This window comes from Callorhinus ursinus, unplaced genomic scaffold (assembly GCF_003265705.2).
Source record: "Callorhinus ursinus isolate GAN/ISIS: 27379988/994484 unplaced genomic scaffold, GSC_fseal_2.0 scaffold44, whole genome shotgun sequence".
Taxonomy (NCBI): Eukaryota; Metazoa; Chordata; class Mammalia; order Carnivora; family Otariidae; genus Callorhinus; species Callorhinus ursinus.
Window position 1 is genome coordinate 11,454,351 of NW_027397106.1, and position 16,656 is coordinate 11,471,006.

General features: G+C 36.3%; 1 protein-coding gene across 8 annotated transcripts in view; it reads right to left on the reverse strand.

Annotated features, from left to right (window-relative positions):
• PPHLN1 (periphilin 1) overlaps positions 1-16,656 on the reverse strand; it is a 142,333-nt gene that overhangs the window by 55,443 nt on the left and 70,234 nt on the right. For all 8 annotated transcript variants that reach the window (XM_025883279.1, XM_025883277.1, XM_025883280.2 and 5 more), the window contains one exon: positions 3,299-3,415. In XM_025883279.1, coding sequence (XP_025739064.1) covers positions 3,299-3,415 — 117 coding nt within the window. The remainder of the gene's footprint in view (positions 1-3,298; positions 3,416-16,656) is intronic.

Consider the following 16,656-nt stretch of genomic DNA (forward strand, 5'->3'; position numbering starts at 1 on the left):
TAATTAGATATATATCATTCAAGGTACTGTAGAGAGAAAACAAGACAAGTGCTTGAGATGCATTCAGTGTACATACAACTATACAAGTAAAAACAAAAAGGCAATAATAAGTTCATCAGTGACAAAGCAGCATAAAATTTTAAAATAGGAAGGGGAAGAAAGCAGAATCAAGAAAGATCTTGAGTCTTGTCTCAAACACTACTGATTCCACTGAATGAATATGAATTAGAAAGAAGGCCACAAAAGATGGGTATTCTACATTGGAGAAGAGTAAGCAGAGATAACGAAGTAGAAAATGACTTAACAACATAAATCATATATTTACACTTAAGAAAAATGTCAAAATTTTCTTCTATAGGAAGAAGCAACCTGTTCTACTGGGACAGGTACTGCCTCCAAGTAATCTGCTTTTCACTCTGATAGCCAAAAGCTACATGGCTATTTGTTTGAGGATGGTAAACTACGTCTCTACAAAATTTGACTGCAAGCTCCCAGACAGCTAGGACGGTGTCTCTAATGCAGTATTTGACACAAGAAGATGCAGAATGAGTATTCAGTGAATTTAAATAAATTATGAGAAAGCCAGTATGGTACTATTTTCTGAAAATATGTAACTTAAAATACTACTCCTAAAATATACACTGTGAGGAATTTCATAGTCGAGTCTGCTAAATTATGCAAATTTTATTATTTATCTTCCTTCAGAGACCACTGATAAGCACATTAACATATTAAAATCTCTGAAAAGTGTTGCAATATCAAAATAACCTAACTCTTTTAAATCTAGCATTTCCCAAACATACTGGCTAATAGAATTTTTTTTCCCCTCAGATCGTTAAGACTCTCTAGAATTAGTATTCCATCAACTACTTTGAGAAATTCTCTATTAGAGCCCAAATATAAAACTGAACAGTAAACTGAATTACAACATTCTTGGATATCTAAGTATGTCACTGAATGTATCTTCAATTTCACTGAACTTTCTGTAAATGACATGGTCTCCCAATTGAATTGCTTAAAATTATATTCACGGCAGCAAGAGAAGATAAACAGGAAAACTAAATAATCTCTCTCTAGTCATAAAAATGAATCTATACAATGTTTCTGAAGTACAGGGACCATTACTTAAGTAACTAACATAAAGGGGTACATACATGGCTGGTTCAGTTGGTAGGGCATGCAGCTCTTAATCTCAGGGTTGCTAAATTCAAGCCCCATGTTGGGTGTAGAGATTACTTTAAAAAAATCTTAAAAAAAAAAAAAACTAAAATAAAATAAAAATACTGCCACAAGTACATTTAAACACACACACACAGTATTATGCCAGTCTCTTTCCTAGCATCAAAGTCCTTTTCTCCTTCCATCTTATTCTGTCAAATCAGATATGAGTTTACAGAATCAAAGTCAAAATTCTATTTCTCAAAAAGCATAGATCACTGAAATGAGTACCTATTTAACAATTGCCTGAGAACAAATGCTACCATCTGAGCAAAACGTTAATAAGCTGCGGTGGGATTAGGTTTTTAAATAAAAGAACAAAAATATCATAAAAATTTCCCAAATGCTTTATTTCCAGTGTAAGAAAGTATCAATCTAACTTGAAAAACATTTTAGACAGTGCTATGAAATTGATGTTGTTGCTCAACATTAATGATGTATACCATGTAACAAACATATCAAAGAGATCGCAATCCTACCCTCACTCACCTTGCCTCTGGTTCAACAAAAGATCGTGCCTGACCTATCACCCCACTTATAGGTTGTTAGTGCTATTTATTAATTCAAAACCTAGCAAATCCTGTGCATTTTTAAGAGAAAAAAATAAGGAGGTTAAAAAGAAAGTCTTTCTTGACCCAATGTCACTGACTATTAAGACTCAAGATCCACTCAAGCAGTAAGTAAAATATTTAAAATCTGAGGAAGGTAGATAGTGAGGACTGTTTTGTTTTTTTTTTAATTAAGAGATATAAAAAGTGATGGGGGAAAAATGAATATATCTTAATAAAGCCTTGCTAACTGAAGAGTATTAAGCAAACAAGAAAGTGGTATTTTTGGAAGTTTTTAAGTACTCTGAGAAAAATGATCAATTCTCCAAAAAGCAATTTTGAAGTATATAAACCTATTATTAATATAAAAACTACTATTCTAATTATTAAGAAAAAACAAAATGGCCCTATAAATTACTTTATTGTTCATGCTTTTAAATAGTGATGGAAAGATGCCAAAAAGGGACAGCTAGATGATGTTGATATATTCATTCAAGAATATGTATAAATACCTACTATTATAGGTACAATAACAAGGAAATCTTGACCTATTTAAGAACAATTGATATCTAAATGACAGATCAGCATTTTAAAAAAGAGGGGCTTTGTTTGTATATGTACTGATAGGGTTTATAGTGGTTTGTGCTTTCTATGAGCAGTGTACATTAGTTATTTTGGAAACGATTTTTGTAGGTACATAAAGATTTATGTAGGTATATATGTTTTAGATCAAATTCTAATGCTTGATCCATTTTATCAAAGGGCCTTCTATAAAAGGTATCTTAAAATATATTGAAAAGCCAGAAATTTTCAAATCTACATAATCTCTCATGGTACAGAGATTTTTATATTCTCTGCCTATCATACCAAAATAATTCCTTTAGCACCAATTCCTGAGTCTAAAAGCTTAATTTTGCCAATGAAACATCTATATTTCCCCGTTAGAGATGTTATAGGTTATACAGAAAAGTTTGAGTTCATTTTCAAATGTTTTAATGCAAAAATTCATAAACAGTATTTTATGGACCCAAAAATGCTCTCATCTTTTGGTACTCAAGACTCATCAAAGATCACAGGTAACTCAAACAATGTGTCATTTCATTTCTTGGGATATTTATGAGATAATTTCCATAGAATATAACATGTTATATAAATTTAGCCCAAGATCCAAGGTCTAAGTAGATTCTTATTCAGAATTCACTGGTTTATGACCAGTGGCTTACCATGATTTCTAGAGATACTTTTAACAGCAAAGCCCATAAAAGGATAAATAATGCATTTTCCATATCCTCCCTATTTATTCTATTCTCTCACTTCTACACTGCTGGAGAAATTCAGGTATAATTCAATTATTGAACTCAGAATCATTCATATTCATACTATTACTCTGTGTGGTAAATGTTAATAATCCATGAAGCTATTTTCCCCATATATATTTTAAAGTACTAGAACAAATCAAACACCTCCCACCCATCATTTAAGATCCAGACAAAACTCTTCATGTGAAACATCAAGGGGAAATTATGCCTTACCTCATACTCAATTTCAGGTAAGTTACTCTCATCTGCCTTCTCTAGCTTCTCAGCAGCCCACTTGCTTGCAGCCTCAGCAAGTTCCTTTTCAGTTAGCCTACTGGGTTTGTCTAACACCTAACAAAAACAAAAGAACAGTTCTATTACAATTTTCAAAAGCATTTAAACTTCCAATACATGAAGAAGTATATCCCAGGGGTGTTTGGGTGGTTCAGTTGGTTAAGCGTCTGCCTTTGGCTCAGGTCATGATCCCAGGGTCCTGGGTGGAACCCCACACAGGGCTTCCTGATACTCAGGGAGCCTGCTTCTCCCTGTCCCTCTGCTTGCCACTCCCCCCGCTTGTGCTCTCTATCAAATAAATAAATAAAATCTTTAATAATAAAAAAAGTATATCCCACTTATATTAAAATCATGTAAGCCTCCAAATGTATATAGATAACAAGTACATTCTTTATTTGCTTTTTCAAAAATATTCAACACAGAATTTAAGTAGCAATTCCTTTTGGCCATACAGATTAGATCTGACTCCTAATTTCATTTATATAAAACTTCAAAAATTCATCTTAAGGAACAAAAGACACTGACAATTAACTAATACACTAACAGTATTTAAAATAAACAGGACATCATACTGATTTCAATGTTGTATCTTGAATTATATTCAATGAAATAAGTAATGCCAAAATATCATCAAGGTAAATTTCTAACTAATGCAATAGAAAAGTCATATGCTATTTTCATAACTGGTAATAATTTATATAAATCCTACTCTTTACACAATATTTTATACAGTTAAATTTCATTTTGATACTTCTACTGCTTCCTTTCTTCAACCATATCCAATACTAAACAATGTATGGAATTTCAAGTTACAGACAGACCTGGGCTTGAATGCCAGGTTCATCACTTGGCAGGTAGATGATTTTATACGCATAATTAATGACACTGTAAAGCCCTGGTTGCCTAATTTACAAAACAGGTGTTAATAATATTGTTTTTATAAAGTAGTTTTGAGAATCAAGAGAAGTAATAGACCTGAAAGTATCTAGTACAGTGCTTGGTACTTCAGTTTTTCTTTCTTTTCCATATTCACTGATATAAATCAGTTATAGTAAAATATTTGAAGAAGATCAATCAGTTCATGAGGTCAATATAAAAATGAAGAAAATAAAATTTTTTTCTGGATCACATGATTCCCACAATACTGTTTACAGACCTACGTTACAGAATAAGGTGTAAAAGTTCTAAGTCAAGGGGCACCTGGGTGGCTCAGTCAGTTAAGTGTCTGACTCTTAATTTCGGTTAAGGTCATGATCTCAGGGTTGGGAGATGGCGTCCCCATGGAGCATGGGCATGGAGCCTGCTTAAGACTCTCTCTCCCTTCCCCTCTCTTAAAAAAACAAAAAACAAAAAACAAAACTAAGCCAAAAATTAGAAAACTTGGTTCCTTGGGACCATATAGTAGCTCTGATTCCATTCTATTTTATTAGCATACATTTTCATCAACTAGGTCTTTCACCTCTAATTTTGTCTCCACATCTTCTCTAAAGTCACATAATTAATCCAAACATACTTCCTCTGGATGACAGTGGCATTAAAAATCTCCACATTAGGGGCACTTGGGTGGCACAGTCGGTTGAGTATCTGACTCTTGGTTTCAGCTGGGGTCGTGATCTCAGGGTCGTGAGATCAAGCCCCCTGTCAGGCTCCATGGTCAGCACAGAGTCGGCTTGAGATTCTCTCTTCCTCTCCCTCTGCCCCTCTGGCTCACTCTCTCTCCTTCTCAAATAAAAATAAACAAATCTTTTAAAGTCTCCACATTAGAGTATACTACCATTTATAAAGTGCTTCTATATGCACACCAAAAAAAGTATTTTAATTAAATAGAATTCCATGAAGGTGGTTAGGGCAAACTTTATTACCCCAACTTATAAACCAAAAAACTGAATGTCCAAAGCTAGTGATTTGCCCAGTCACTAGTAAATGTTAAGCTGAAACTTATGACAAAGGCCCCTGACCTCCTCCCAAAGCTTAGTCAATTCACCAAACTACTGGCTGGACATCCATCATAGTTACTGAAAGATGGTAACAGTGTATGTATATAGAGTGTTTCCAGAGCCACTGAAGCCTAAATATGTCACTCCAAAGCCCTAGCCACACATAATGTTAAAAAAGGTAGAAGTAATACCTCTATTATTACTTAGTAATAAGATTAAAAAGTTAAAAAAAACAAACAAACAACCAGGGATGCCTAGATGGCTCAGCCTATGAAGCATCTGCTTCGGCTCAAGTCATGATCACTGGGTCTTGGGATCAAGCCTCATGTTGGGCTCCCTGCTCAGCTGGGAGCCTGCTTCTCCCTCCCCCTCTGCCCCTCCACCCTGCTCATGTGTGTTCTCTCTCTCTCTCTCAAATAAATAAAATCTTTGGGGAAAAAAAAGTTAAAAAAGACAAATTAAGTTAGAATAAACAACCATATACATATGAATACACCAAAGAAAAAAATTTCTGCCCATTTTTTGGTATCTGTTTTGAAGAGAAAGTTATAGAGTAAAAATAAAACATTCTTAAGTTCTCTCCAGTAAAGATGGAAGTAAAATCTTCTACAGCTGAATCCGTCCATCCATCTTTCATTAAATCTATACACCTGAGAAACTCTCATTTGAAATTAACTTCTAACAGTAAGAAAAAAAACCTGAAAAATTATTCCTACATGAGGGCAGCCAGAATGTCTTAAAAGAAAAAGCCTTCCACCAAATCAGGAAATCTAGGTAAAAGTGTCCCACAGCTACCATGTAGCCGTGGGCAAGGAACAGAAGAGGCTGTACTTTCCCAATACTTAAAATGATCATAGATCTAAAACTCTGAAAGTCTGATTCCATTTTAAGACAAAAATACAAACATCTACTTTAACTGTCAAAAATGGTTAAAGTCCACTATGGTTGCTTCCCACTAAATACATTTTAACATGTACCACAAAGTCCTATGTTGTAACCTACATTTATAGTTCAGAAGAGATGAGTATTTCATATATCCTAATTTAAACATTCATAGTGAGTTGGATGGGCAACAATTTCTTTTCTTTCATTTCTACCTAACAATAAAAACAAGCCAGTCTTTCAGGTGGATAAAGCACCCTTGACATGGTAAGGCAGAACCAAAGTTCTAATCAAGCTTTCCTATTCAAAACCAGCATTCTAGAACCCTCAGTCTTCTGCGAAAGCTCTAAAGACACAAGTTGTCACAAAGACATCTTTCTCTTTTTTTTTTTCCCTTTGAGGCAGTCAAACAGCTGCTCCCTGAATACCAGCACGGACAGCCAGATGACATCTACTCTTGCTGAAAAGCCAAGTATGCCAAAGACAAAAAAACAGAAAAAGTGAAGAAGGAAGAGAATACAAGTAACAACAGTTATGGAAAGACAGTGTAAGGTTGGGGAAGAGAGCCTCTAACTGCTGAGAGTAGATGGAAATAGCAAATTGAGGGTTAGAATCATGGATCATCATCTGTTCAACATGTTTTGGGGTGCTGGAAGGTAGGAATAAGAATGATATAGTGAGGAGTAGCTATGTTCTTCAGAAAATTATTTAACTTCTGGGACTTTTCTATAAAATGGAGATATATATATCTACTTTTTAAAATTACAAAATAATTATAACCATAGCATTAGCTAACACCTGTATCACACATAATTACCATTTCTTTTTTGTGGTAAGAACATTTAAGATCTCTTAGCAAATTTTTAGTATACAGTATTTTTTTTTTTAAAGATTTTATTTATTTGACAGAGAGACAGGGAGAGAGGGAACACAAGCAGGGGGAGTGGAAGAGGGAGAAGTAGGCTCCCCGCTGAGCAGGGAGCCTGATGCAGGGCTTGATCCCAGGACTCTGGGATCACGACCTGAGCCAAAGGCAGATGCTTAACGACTGAGCCACCCAGGCGCCCCAAGTATACAGTATTATTAACTATAATCACTATGCTGTACATTAGATCCCCAGAACTTATCATCATATAGATGGAAGTTTGTATTCTCTGACCAACATCTTCCCTTTTCCCTCAACCATTAGCCCCTACTGACCACTAATCTGTTTCTATGAATTCAGCTTTTTAAGATTTTATTTATTTATTTGAGAACGAGAGAGAGCAAGAGCAGGGGGAGAAGGAGAGGGGGAAGCAGGCTCCCCTCTGAGCAAGGAGCCTGACACAGGGCTCGATCCTGGGACTCCAAGATCATGACCTGAGTAGAAGGCAAATGCTTAACAGACAGAGCCACCCAGGTGCCCCTTTAGATTCCACATCTAAGTGAAATCATAGAGTACTTAGTCTTTCTCTGGCTTATTAGCATAATGCCCTCGAGGTCCACCCATTTTGTCACAAATGCTAGGATGTCCTTTCTCATAGTTAAATATTCCATTGTGTATATATACCATATCTTCTTTATTCATTTATCTGTTGAAGGACACTTAGGTTGTTTTCAGGTCTTGGTTACTGTGAATAATGATGCAATGAACAGCATCTGAGATCCTCTTTTCTTTACCTTTGGATATATACCCAGATGTGGGATTTCTGGATCACATGACAGTCCTATTTTTATTTTGTTGAGGAACCCCCACACTGTTTTCCATAGTGGCTGCACTAAATTTACATTCCTACCAACAGTGCACAAGGGTTCCCTTTCCTCCACACCCTCACTAACAACACTTGTTATCCCATCTTTTTGATGACAGCCATTCTAACAGGTGTTGAGATAACTCATTGTAGTTTTGATTTCTATTTCCCAGATAATTAGTGATGTTGAGTACCTTTTTGTACGCCTGAAGGCCATTTGTACGTCTTCTTTGAAAAAAAAATGTCTATTCAGCTCCATTGCTCAATTTTTAATTGGACTGTTTGATTTTTTTGCTATTGTGTAAGTTCTTCCTATACTTCAGATATTAACCCCTTATCAGATTTATGATTTGCAAATATTTTCTACCATTCCTTAGGTTACTTTTTTCCATTTTGTTGATGGTTTTCTTTTGCTGTGCAGAAGCTTTTTACTTTGAGGTGATCCCACTTGTTTATTTTTGCTTTTGGTGTTGAATCCAAAAAACTCACTGCCAAGACTGATGTCAGAGAACTGACCACCTATGTTTTCTTCTAGGTCTTCTAAGGTTTTAGGTCTTACTTTCAAATCTTTAATCCACTTTAAGTTGATTTTCATAGATGGTGTAAAATAGGGGTCCAGTTTCATTATGTTGTATGTCGCTACCCAGTTTCCCCAACACTACTTATTGGAAAGACTGTCCTTTCCCCCACTGTATATTCTTGGCTCATGCATCATAAATTAATTGACCATCTATGCACGGGTTTATTTCTGAGGTCTCTACTCTGTTCCACTGATCTATGTCTCTGTTTTTATGCCAATACCATACTGTTTTGATAACTACAGCTTGTTTGAAATCAGGAAGTGTGATGCCTCCAGCTTTGTTCTTCTTAAGATTGCTTTGGCCATTTGGGATCTTCTGTGGTTCCATACAAATTTTAGGATTATTTGTTCTAGTTCTGTGAAAAATACCAGTTTTTTTTTTTTTTTAATAAAAATTGCACTGAATCTGTAGATTGCTTTGGATAGTATGGACATTTTAACAATATTAACTGTAGCAATCCATGAACATGGGTTGTCTTTCCATTTATTTGTGTCTTCTTCAACTTCTTTCATCAGTGTTTAATAATTTTCAGTGTAAAGGTGTTTCACCTCCTTGGTTAAATTTATTCTTAAATATTTTCTTTTTGATGCTGTTGTAAATGGAACTGTTCTCCTAACTCACTTTTTGATAGTTTATAATTGCTGTATAGAAACATGACTTCTGCATATTGATTTTGTATCCCACAACTTTACTGAATTTATCTATTAGTTCTAACAGCTTTTCGGTGATCACTTTAGGGTTTTCAATATATAATATAATGCCACCACTAAAAAAAAAAAAAAAAAAAAAAGTCTTACTTCTCCCTTTCAATTTGGATGCTTTTTATTTCTTTTCCTTGCCTAATTGTTCTGGTGAGGACTTCTCGTTCTATGTTGGTTAGAAGGGACAAGAGTAGACTAGTTGTCTTGTTCCTGATCTTAGAGGTACAGTTTTCAGCTTTTCACCACTAAGTATGATGTTAGCTCTGGGCTTGTCATATCAGATCTTTATTATGTTGAGGTATATTCCCTCTACACCCAGTTTGTTCAGAGTTTTTAACACAAATGGATTTGGAATTTTGTCAAATGGGCTTTTTTTGCATCTATTGAGATGATCATATATTTTTAAACTTTTTTTTTTTTTTTAGATTTTATTTATTTATTTGACAGAGAGAGATACAGCAAGAGAGGGAACACAGCAGGGGGAGTGGGAGAGGGAGAAGCAGGCTTCCTGCTGAGCAGGGAGCCCAATGTGGGGCTCGATCCCAGGACCCTGGGATCATGACCTGAGCTGAAGGCAGACGTTTAAGGACTGAGCCACCCAAGTGCCCCTATTTTTAATCTTCATTCTGTTAATGCAATATATCACATTGATTGATTTGTGAATACTTGCATTGCTGGAATGAATCCCATGTGATCATGGTACATGATAACCTTTGAATGTGCTGTGTAATTTCGTTTAGTAGTATTTTATTGAAGACTTCCACATCTATGTTCATCAGAGATACTGGCCTATAATTTTCATTCCTTGTAGTGACCTTGTCTGGATTTAGTATCAAGGTAATGCTGACCTCAAAATGTACTTGAAGTATTCCCTCCTCTTCGGTGTTTTGGAAGAGTTATTGAAGAATTAGTACTCCTTAAATATTTGGAGGAATTTACCAGTGATATAATTTGAGAAAATTATTTAACTTCTGAACATTTTCTATAAAATGGAGATATATCCCTACTTATACCATAGCATGTCTGTATGAAAAAGAGAGAAAAATACTCAATATAGTAACTAGAATCAAGTAGTTATACAATAAATGTTAGGTCTCTGACTATACACACCCCTCCCAAAATAAAAGCACAGTCTATCAAATATTCCTCATGTGAATATTCATTCCCACCTTATTATGGTCAAAATGAGCAATGACTGCAGTTAAGTACTAATTTTAGCATAACCTGTAGAAAAAATAATATGAGAAAACTGCTCATTTTTCTGGTAGATACTTTCAAGTTGTGGTTACTTAAGATTCAAGTTTTGGGTTTTTTTGTTATTTTATTTTCCTATATAACTACAGAGGACCCTTGAACAACACAGGTTTGAACTGTGTGGGTCCACATATGTGTGGATTTCTTAAAGTTCAGTAATATAAACGTATTTCTCTTATGACTTTTTTTTTTTTAATTTTATTTACCTGAGGTGTGCCTGGGTGGCTCAGTCATTAAGCACCTGCCTTTGGCTCAGGTCACGGTCCCACGGTCCTGGGATTGAGCTCCACACTGGGCTCCCTGCTCAGCGGGAAGCCTGCTTCTCCCTCTCCCTCTCCCACTCCCCCTGCTTGTGTTCCCTCTCTAGTTGTGTCTCTCTCTGTCAAATAAATAAATAAAATCTTTTAAAAAAATTTATTTATTTGAGAGAGAAAGAGAGAGAGAGAGCACAAACGGGAAGTGGCAAAGGGAAAGGGAGAAGTGGGCTCCCCACCGAGCAGGGAGCCGGAAGTGGGGTTCAATCCCAGGACCCTGGGATCATGACCTGAGCCAAAGGCAGATGCTTAACCGACTGAGCCACCCAGGTGCCCTCTCTTATGATTTTTGTAACATTCTCTTTTTTCTAGCTTACTTTACTGTAAAAATATAGTATATAATATATATAGCATATAAAATGTGTTAATTAAGTATATTATCAGTCAGGTTTCCAGCTGAGAGTAGGCTATAAGAAGTTAAGTTAGGAGGAATCAAAATTTATATATGAATTTTTGACTGCATGGGAGGTCAGTACTCCCAACCCAACTGTACTCTCTTTTTTCTTTTTTTTCTATTTTTACTTATTATTTATTTAAATTCAATTAACATATAATGTACTATTAGTTTCAGATGTAGAGTTCAGTGATTCATTTATATAATACCCAGTATTCATTACATCACGTGCCCTCCTTAATGTCCATCACCATTACCCCATTCCCCCACCAGCCCCTCCAACCCAGAAACCCTCTGTCTGTTTCCTATGATTAAGAGTCTCTTATGGTTTATCCCCATCTCTGATTTCATATTGTTTTTTTTCTCTCTTCCCCTATGAACTTCTGCCTTGTTTCTTAAATTCCATATATCAGTGAGATATGATAATTGTCATTCTCTGATTGACTTATTTCGCTTAGCATAATATTCTCTAGTTCCATCCACGATATTGCAAATGGCAAAATTTCAATTTTTTGATGGCTGCGTATTTCATTGTGTGTTTGTGTGTGTATACATATGTATATGTGTGTGTGTGTGTGTATACACATATATATATATACATACATATATATATATATATATATATATATATATATATGAATGACATCTTTATCCATTCATCTGTCGATAGACATCTGAGCTCTTTCTATAGTTTGGCTATTGTGGACATTGCTGCTACAAACATTGGGGTGTAGGTGCCCCTTTGGATCAATACATTTTATCTTCTGGGTAAATTCCTAGTAGTGCAATTGCTGGATCACAGGGTAGCTCTATTATCAACTTTTTGAGGAACCTCCATACTGTTTTCCAGAGTGGTTGCACCAGCTTGCATTCCCACCAACAGTGTAGGAGGGTTCCCCTTTCTCCACATCCTCACCAACATCTGTTGTTTCCTGACTTGTTAATTTTACGCATCCTGACTGGTGTGAGGTGGTATCTCATTGGGGTTTTGATTTGTATTTCCCTGATGCCATGTGATGTTGAGTAATTTTTCATGTGTCTGTTGGCCATTTGGATGTCTTCTTTGGAGAAATGTCTGTTCATGTCTTCTGCCCATCTCTTGATTGGATTATTTGTTCTTTGGGTGTTGAGTTTGATAACTTCTTTATAGATTTTGGATACTAGCCCTTTATCTGATAAGACACTGGCAAATATCTTCTTGCATTCTGTCGGTTGTCTTTCGGTTTTGTCAACTGTTTCCTTTGCTGTGCAAAAGCTTTTTATCTTGATGAAGTCCCAATAGTTCATTTTTGCCTTTCTTCCCTTGCCTTTGGAGACGTATCTAGCAAGAAATTGCTGGAGCCAAGGTCACAGAGATTGCTGCCTGTGTTCTCTAGGATTTGGATGGATTCTTGTCTCACATTTAGGTCTTTTGTCCATTTTGAGTCTATTTTTGTGTATGGTATAAGAAAATGGTCCGGTTTCATTCTTCATGCATGTGGCTGTCCAATTTTCCCAACACCATTTGTTGAAGAGACTGTCTTTTTTCCATTGGATATTCTTCCCTGCTTTGTCAAAGATTAGTTGACCACAGAGTTGAAGGTCCATTTCTGGGCTTTCAATTCTATTCCACTGGTCTATGTGTCTGTTTTTGTGCCAGTACCATACTGTCTTGGTGATTATGGCTTTGTAACAGAGCTTAACGTCTGGAATTGTGATGCCACTAGCTTTGGTTTTCTGTTTCAACATTCCTTTGGATATTCGGGGTCTTTTCTGGTTCCATACAAATTTTATTTGTATGGATTATTTGTCCCATTTCTGTGAAAAAAGTTGATGGTATTTTGATAGGGATTGCATTCAATGTATAAAATGCTCTAGCACAGACATTTAAAAAGTATTTGTTCTTCTAATCCATGAGCATGGAAGGTTTTTCCATTTCTTTGTGTCTTCCTCAATTTCTGTGATGAGTGTTCTATTGTTTTCTGAGTACAGATCCTTTACATCTTTGGTTAGGCTTATTCCTAGGTATCTTACGGTTTTTGGCACAATTGTAAATGGCATCGACTCCTTAATTTCTTTCTTCTGTCTCATTGTTAGTGTATAGAAATACAACTGATTTCTGTACATTGATTTTACATCCTGCCATTTTGCTGATTTCCTGTATGAGTTCTTGCAATTTTTTGGTGGAGTCTTTTCGGTTTTCCACATTGAGTGTCATGTCATCGGCAAAGAATGAGAATCTGACTTCTTCTTTGCCAATTCGGATGCCTTTTATTTCTGTTTGTTGTCTGATTGCTGAGGCTAGGATTTCTAGTACTATGTTGAGCAGCAGTGCTGATAGTAGACATCCCTGCCATATTCCTGACTTTAGGGGAAAAACAATTAAGTTTTTCACAGAGAATACTTGCTGTGGGCTTTTAATAAATGGTTTTTATGATAGATTTTTGTTCCTTCTATCCCTACACTGTGAAGAGTTTTAATCAAGTAAGGATGCTGGGGTGCCTAGGTGGCTCAGTCAGTTGAGTGTCTGCCTTTGACTCAGGTCGTGGTCCCAGGGTCCTGGGATCAAGTCCCACATTGGGCTCCCCACTCAGTGGGGAGCCTGCTTCTCCCCTTCCCTCGGCCTCTACCTCTCCCCCTGCTTGTGCTCTGTCAAATAAATTAAAATCTTTAAAAAAAAAAAAAAAGTAAGGATGCTGTACTCTATCAAATGCTTTTTCTGCACCTATTCAGGGTATCATAGGGTTCTTGTCCTTTCTTTTATTTATGTAGTGTATCACACTGATTGATTTGTGGATGTTGAACCATGCTTGCAGCCCAGGAAAAAATCCCACTTGGTTGTGGTGAATAAACCTTTTAATATATTGTCAGATCCTACTGGCTAGTATCTTGGTGAGAACTTTTGCATCCATGTTCATCAAGGATATTGGTCTGTAATTCTCCTTTCTGGTGGGGTCTTCTGTCTGGTTTTGGGATCAAGGTAATGTCAGCCTCACAGAAGGAGTTTGGAAGTTTCCCTTCCATTTCTATTTTTTGAAACAGCTCCAGAAGAATAGGTACTAATTCTTTTTTAAATGTTTGATAGAATTCCCCCAGGGAAGCCATCTGGCTGGCCCTGGACTCTTGTTTGTTGGGAGATTTCTGATTACTGATTCAATTTCCTTACTGGTTATGGGTCTCTTCAGGTTTTGTTTTCTATTTCTTCCTGTTTCAATTTTGGTAGCTTATATGTCTCCAGGAATGCATCCACTTCTTCCAGATTCCTAATTTGTTGACATATACTTGCTCATAATACGCTCTTAAAGTTGGTTTTGTTTCCTTGGTGTTGGTTGTGATCTCTCCTCCTTCATTCATGATTTATTTGGGTCCTTTCTCTTTTCTTTTTGATATGTCTGGCCAGGGGCTTATCAACCTTAATAATTCTTTCAAAGAACCCGCTCCTAGTTTTGCTGATCTGTTCTAATGTTCTCTTGTTTCTATTTCATTGATTTCTGCTCTGATCTTTATTATTTCTCTTCTCCTACTGGGTTTAGGCTTTATTTGCTGTTCTCCAGCTCCTTTAAGTGTAAGGTTAGGTTGTATATTTGAGCCCTATGTTGTTTCTTGAGAAAGGCTTGTATTGGTATGTACTTCCCTCTTAGGACCACCTTTGCTGCATCCCAAAGGTTTTGAACAGTTGTGTTTTCATTTTCATTTGTTTCCATGAATTTAATTCCTTAATTTCCTGGTTGACCCATTCATTCTTTAGTAGGATGCTCTTTAGCTTCCATGTATCTGAGTTCTTTCCAAATTTCCTCTTGTGATTGAGTCCAAGTTTCAAAGCATTATGGTCTAAAAATATGCAGGGAATGATCCCAAGCTTTTGGTACCAGTTGAGACCTGATTTGTGACCCAGTATGTGACCTATTCTGGAGAATGTTTCATATGCACTCGAGAAGAATGTGTATTCTGCTCCTTTAGGATGGAATGCTCTGAATAATATTATCTGTGAAGTCAATCTGGTTCAGTGTGCCATTCAAAGCCCTCGTTTCCTTGTTGATCTTCTGCTTAGATGATCTGTCCACTGCTGTGAGTGGGGTATTTAAGTCTCCTTCTATTATTGTATTATTATCAATGTGTTTCTTTAATTTTGTTACAAGCTGGTTTATATAATTGGCTGCTCCCATGTTAGGGGCATAAATATTTATAATTGTTAGATCTTCTTGTTAGATAGACCCTTTAATTATGATACAGTGTCTTTCCTCATCTCGTATTATAGTCTTTGGTTTAAAATCTAATTTGTCTGATATAAGGATTGCTACCCTAGCTTTCTTTTCATGTCCATTAGCATGATAAATGGCTTTCCACCCCCTCACTTTCAATCTGGAGGTGTCTTTGGGTCTAAAATGAGTCTCTTGCAGACAACATTATCGATGGTTCTTACTTTTTTTATCCAATCTGATACCCTGTGTCTTTTGATTGGGGCATTAACCCATTTACATTCAGAGTAACTATTGAAAGATATGAATTTAGTGCCACTGTATTACCTGTAAAGTCACTGTTTCTGTAAATTGTCTCTGTTCCTTTCTGGTCTATGTTACTTTTAGGCTCTCCACTTAAAAGATCCCCTTTAATATTTGCAGGGCTGCAGGGCTGGTTTAGCGATCACAAATTCTTTTAGTTTCTGTTTGTCCTGGAAGTTTTTTTATCTTTCTTTCTATTCTGAATGACAGCCTTGCTAGATAAAGTAACATTGGTTGTGTATTTTTCTCTTTAATACCCTGAATACATCGTGCCAGTCCTTTCTGGCCTGCCAGGTCTCTGTGGATAGGTCTGCTGCCAGTCTAATGTTTCTACTCTTGTAGGTTATGGACCTCTTGTCCCAAGCTGCTTTCAGGATTTTCTCCTTGTCTCTGAGATTTTCAAGTTTCATCATTATATGTCAAGGTGTTGACCCATTTTTATTGATTTGGGGGTGGGGTTTCTCTGTGCCTCCTGGACTTGAATGCCTGTTTCTTTCCCCATAATACGGAGGTTCTCTGCTATAATTTGCTCCAATATACCTTCTGCCCCACCCTTCTCTCTCTCTCTTTCCTCTTCTTCTGGGATCCCAATTATGCTAATATTGTTTTGCTTTATGGCATCACTTAACTCTCAAATTCTCCCCTCGTGATCCTGTAGTTGTTTATCTCCCTTTTTCTCAGCTTCTTTATTCTCCATCATTTGGTCTTCTATATCACTGATTCTCTCTTCTGCCTCATTTATCCTAGCAGTTAGAGCCTCCACTTTTTATTTTATCTCATTAATAGCCTTTTTGATTTTGACTTGGTTAGATTTTAGTTCTTTTATTTCTCTAGAAAGGGATTCTCTAGTGTCCTCTATGCTCTACTCAAGCCCAGCTAGTATCTTAATAATCATTATTCTGAACTCTAGTTCTGACATCTTACTTATATCCATACTGATTAAGTCCCTGGCAGTCAGTACTGCCTCTTGTTCTCTTTTTTGAGTTTTTCTGTCTTATCTTCTTGCCAGAGAAGAATACATGAA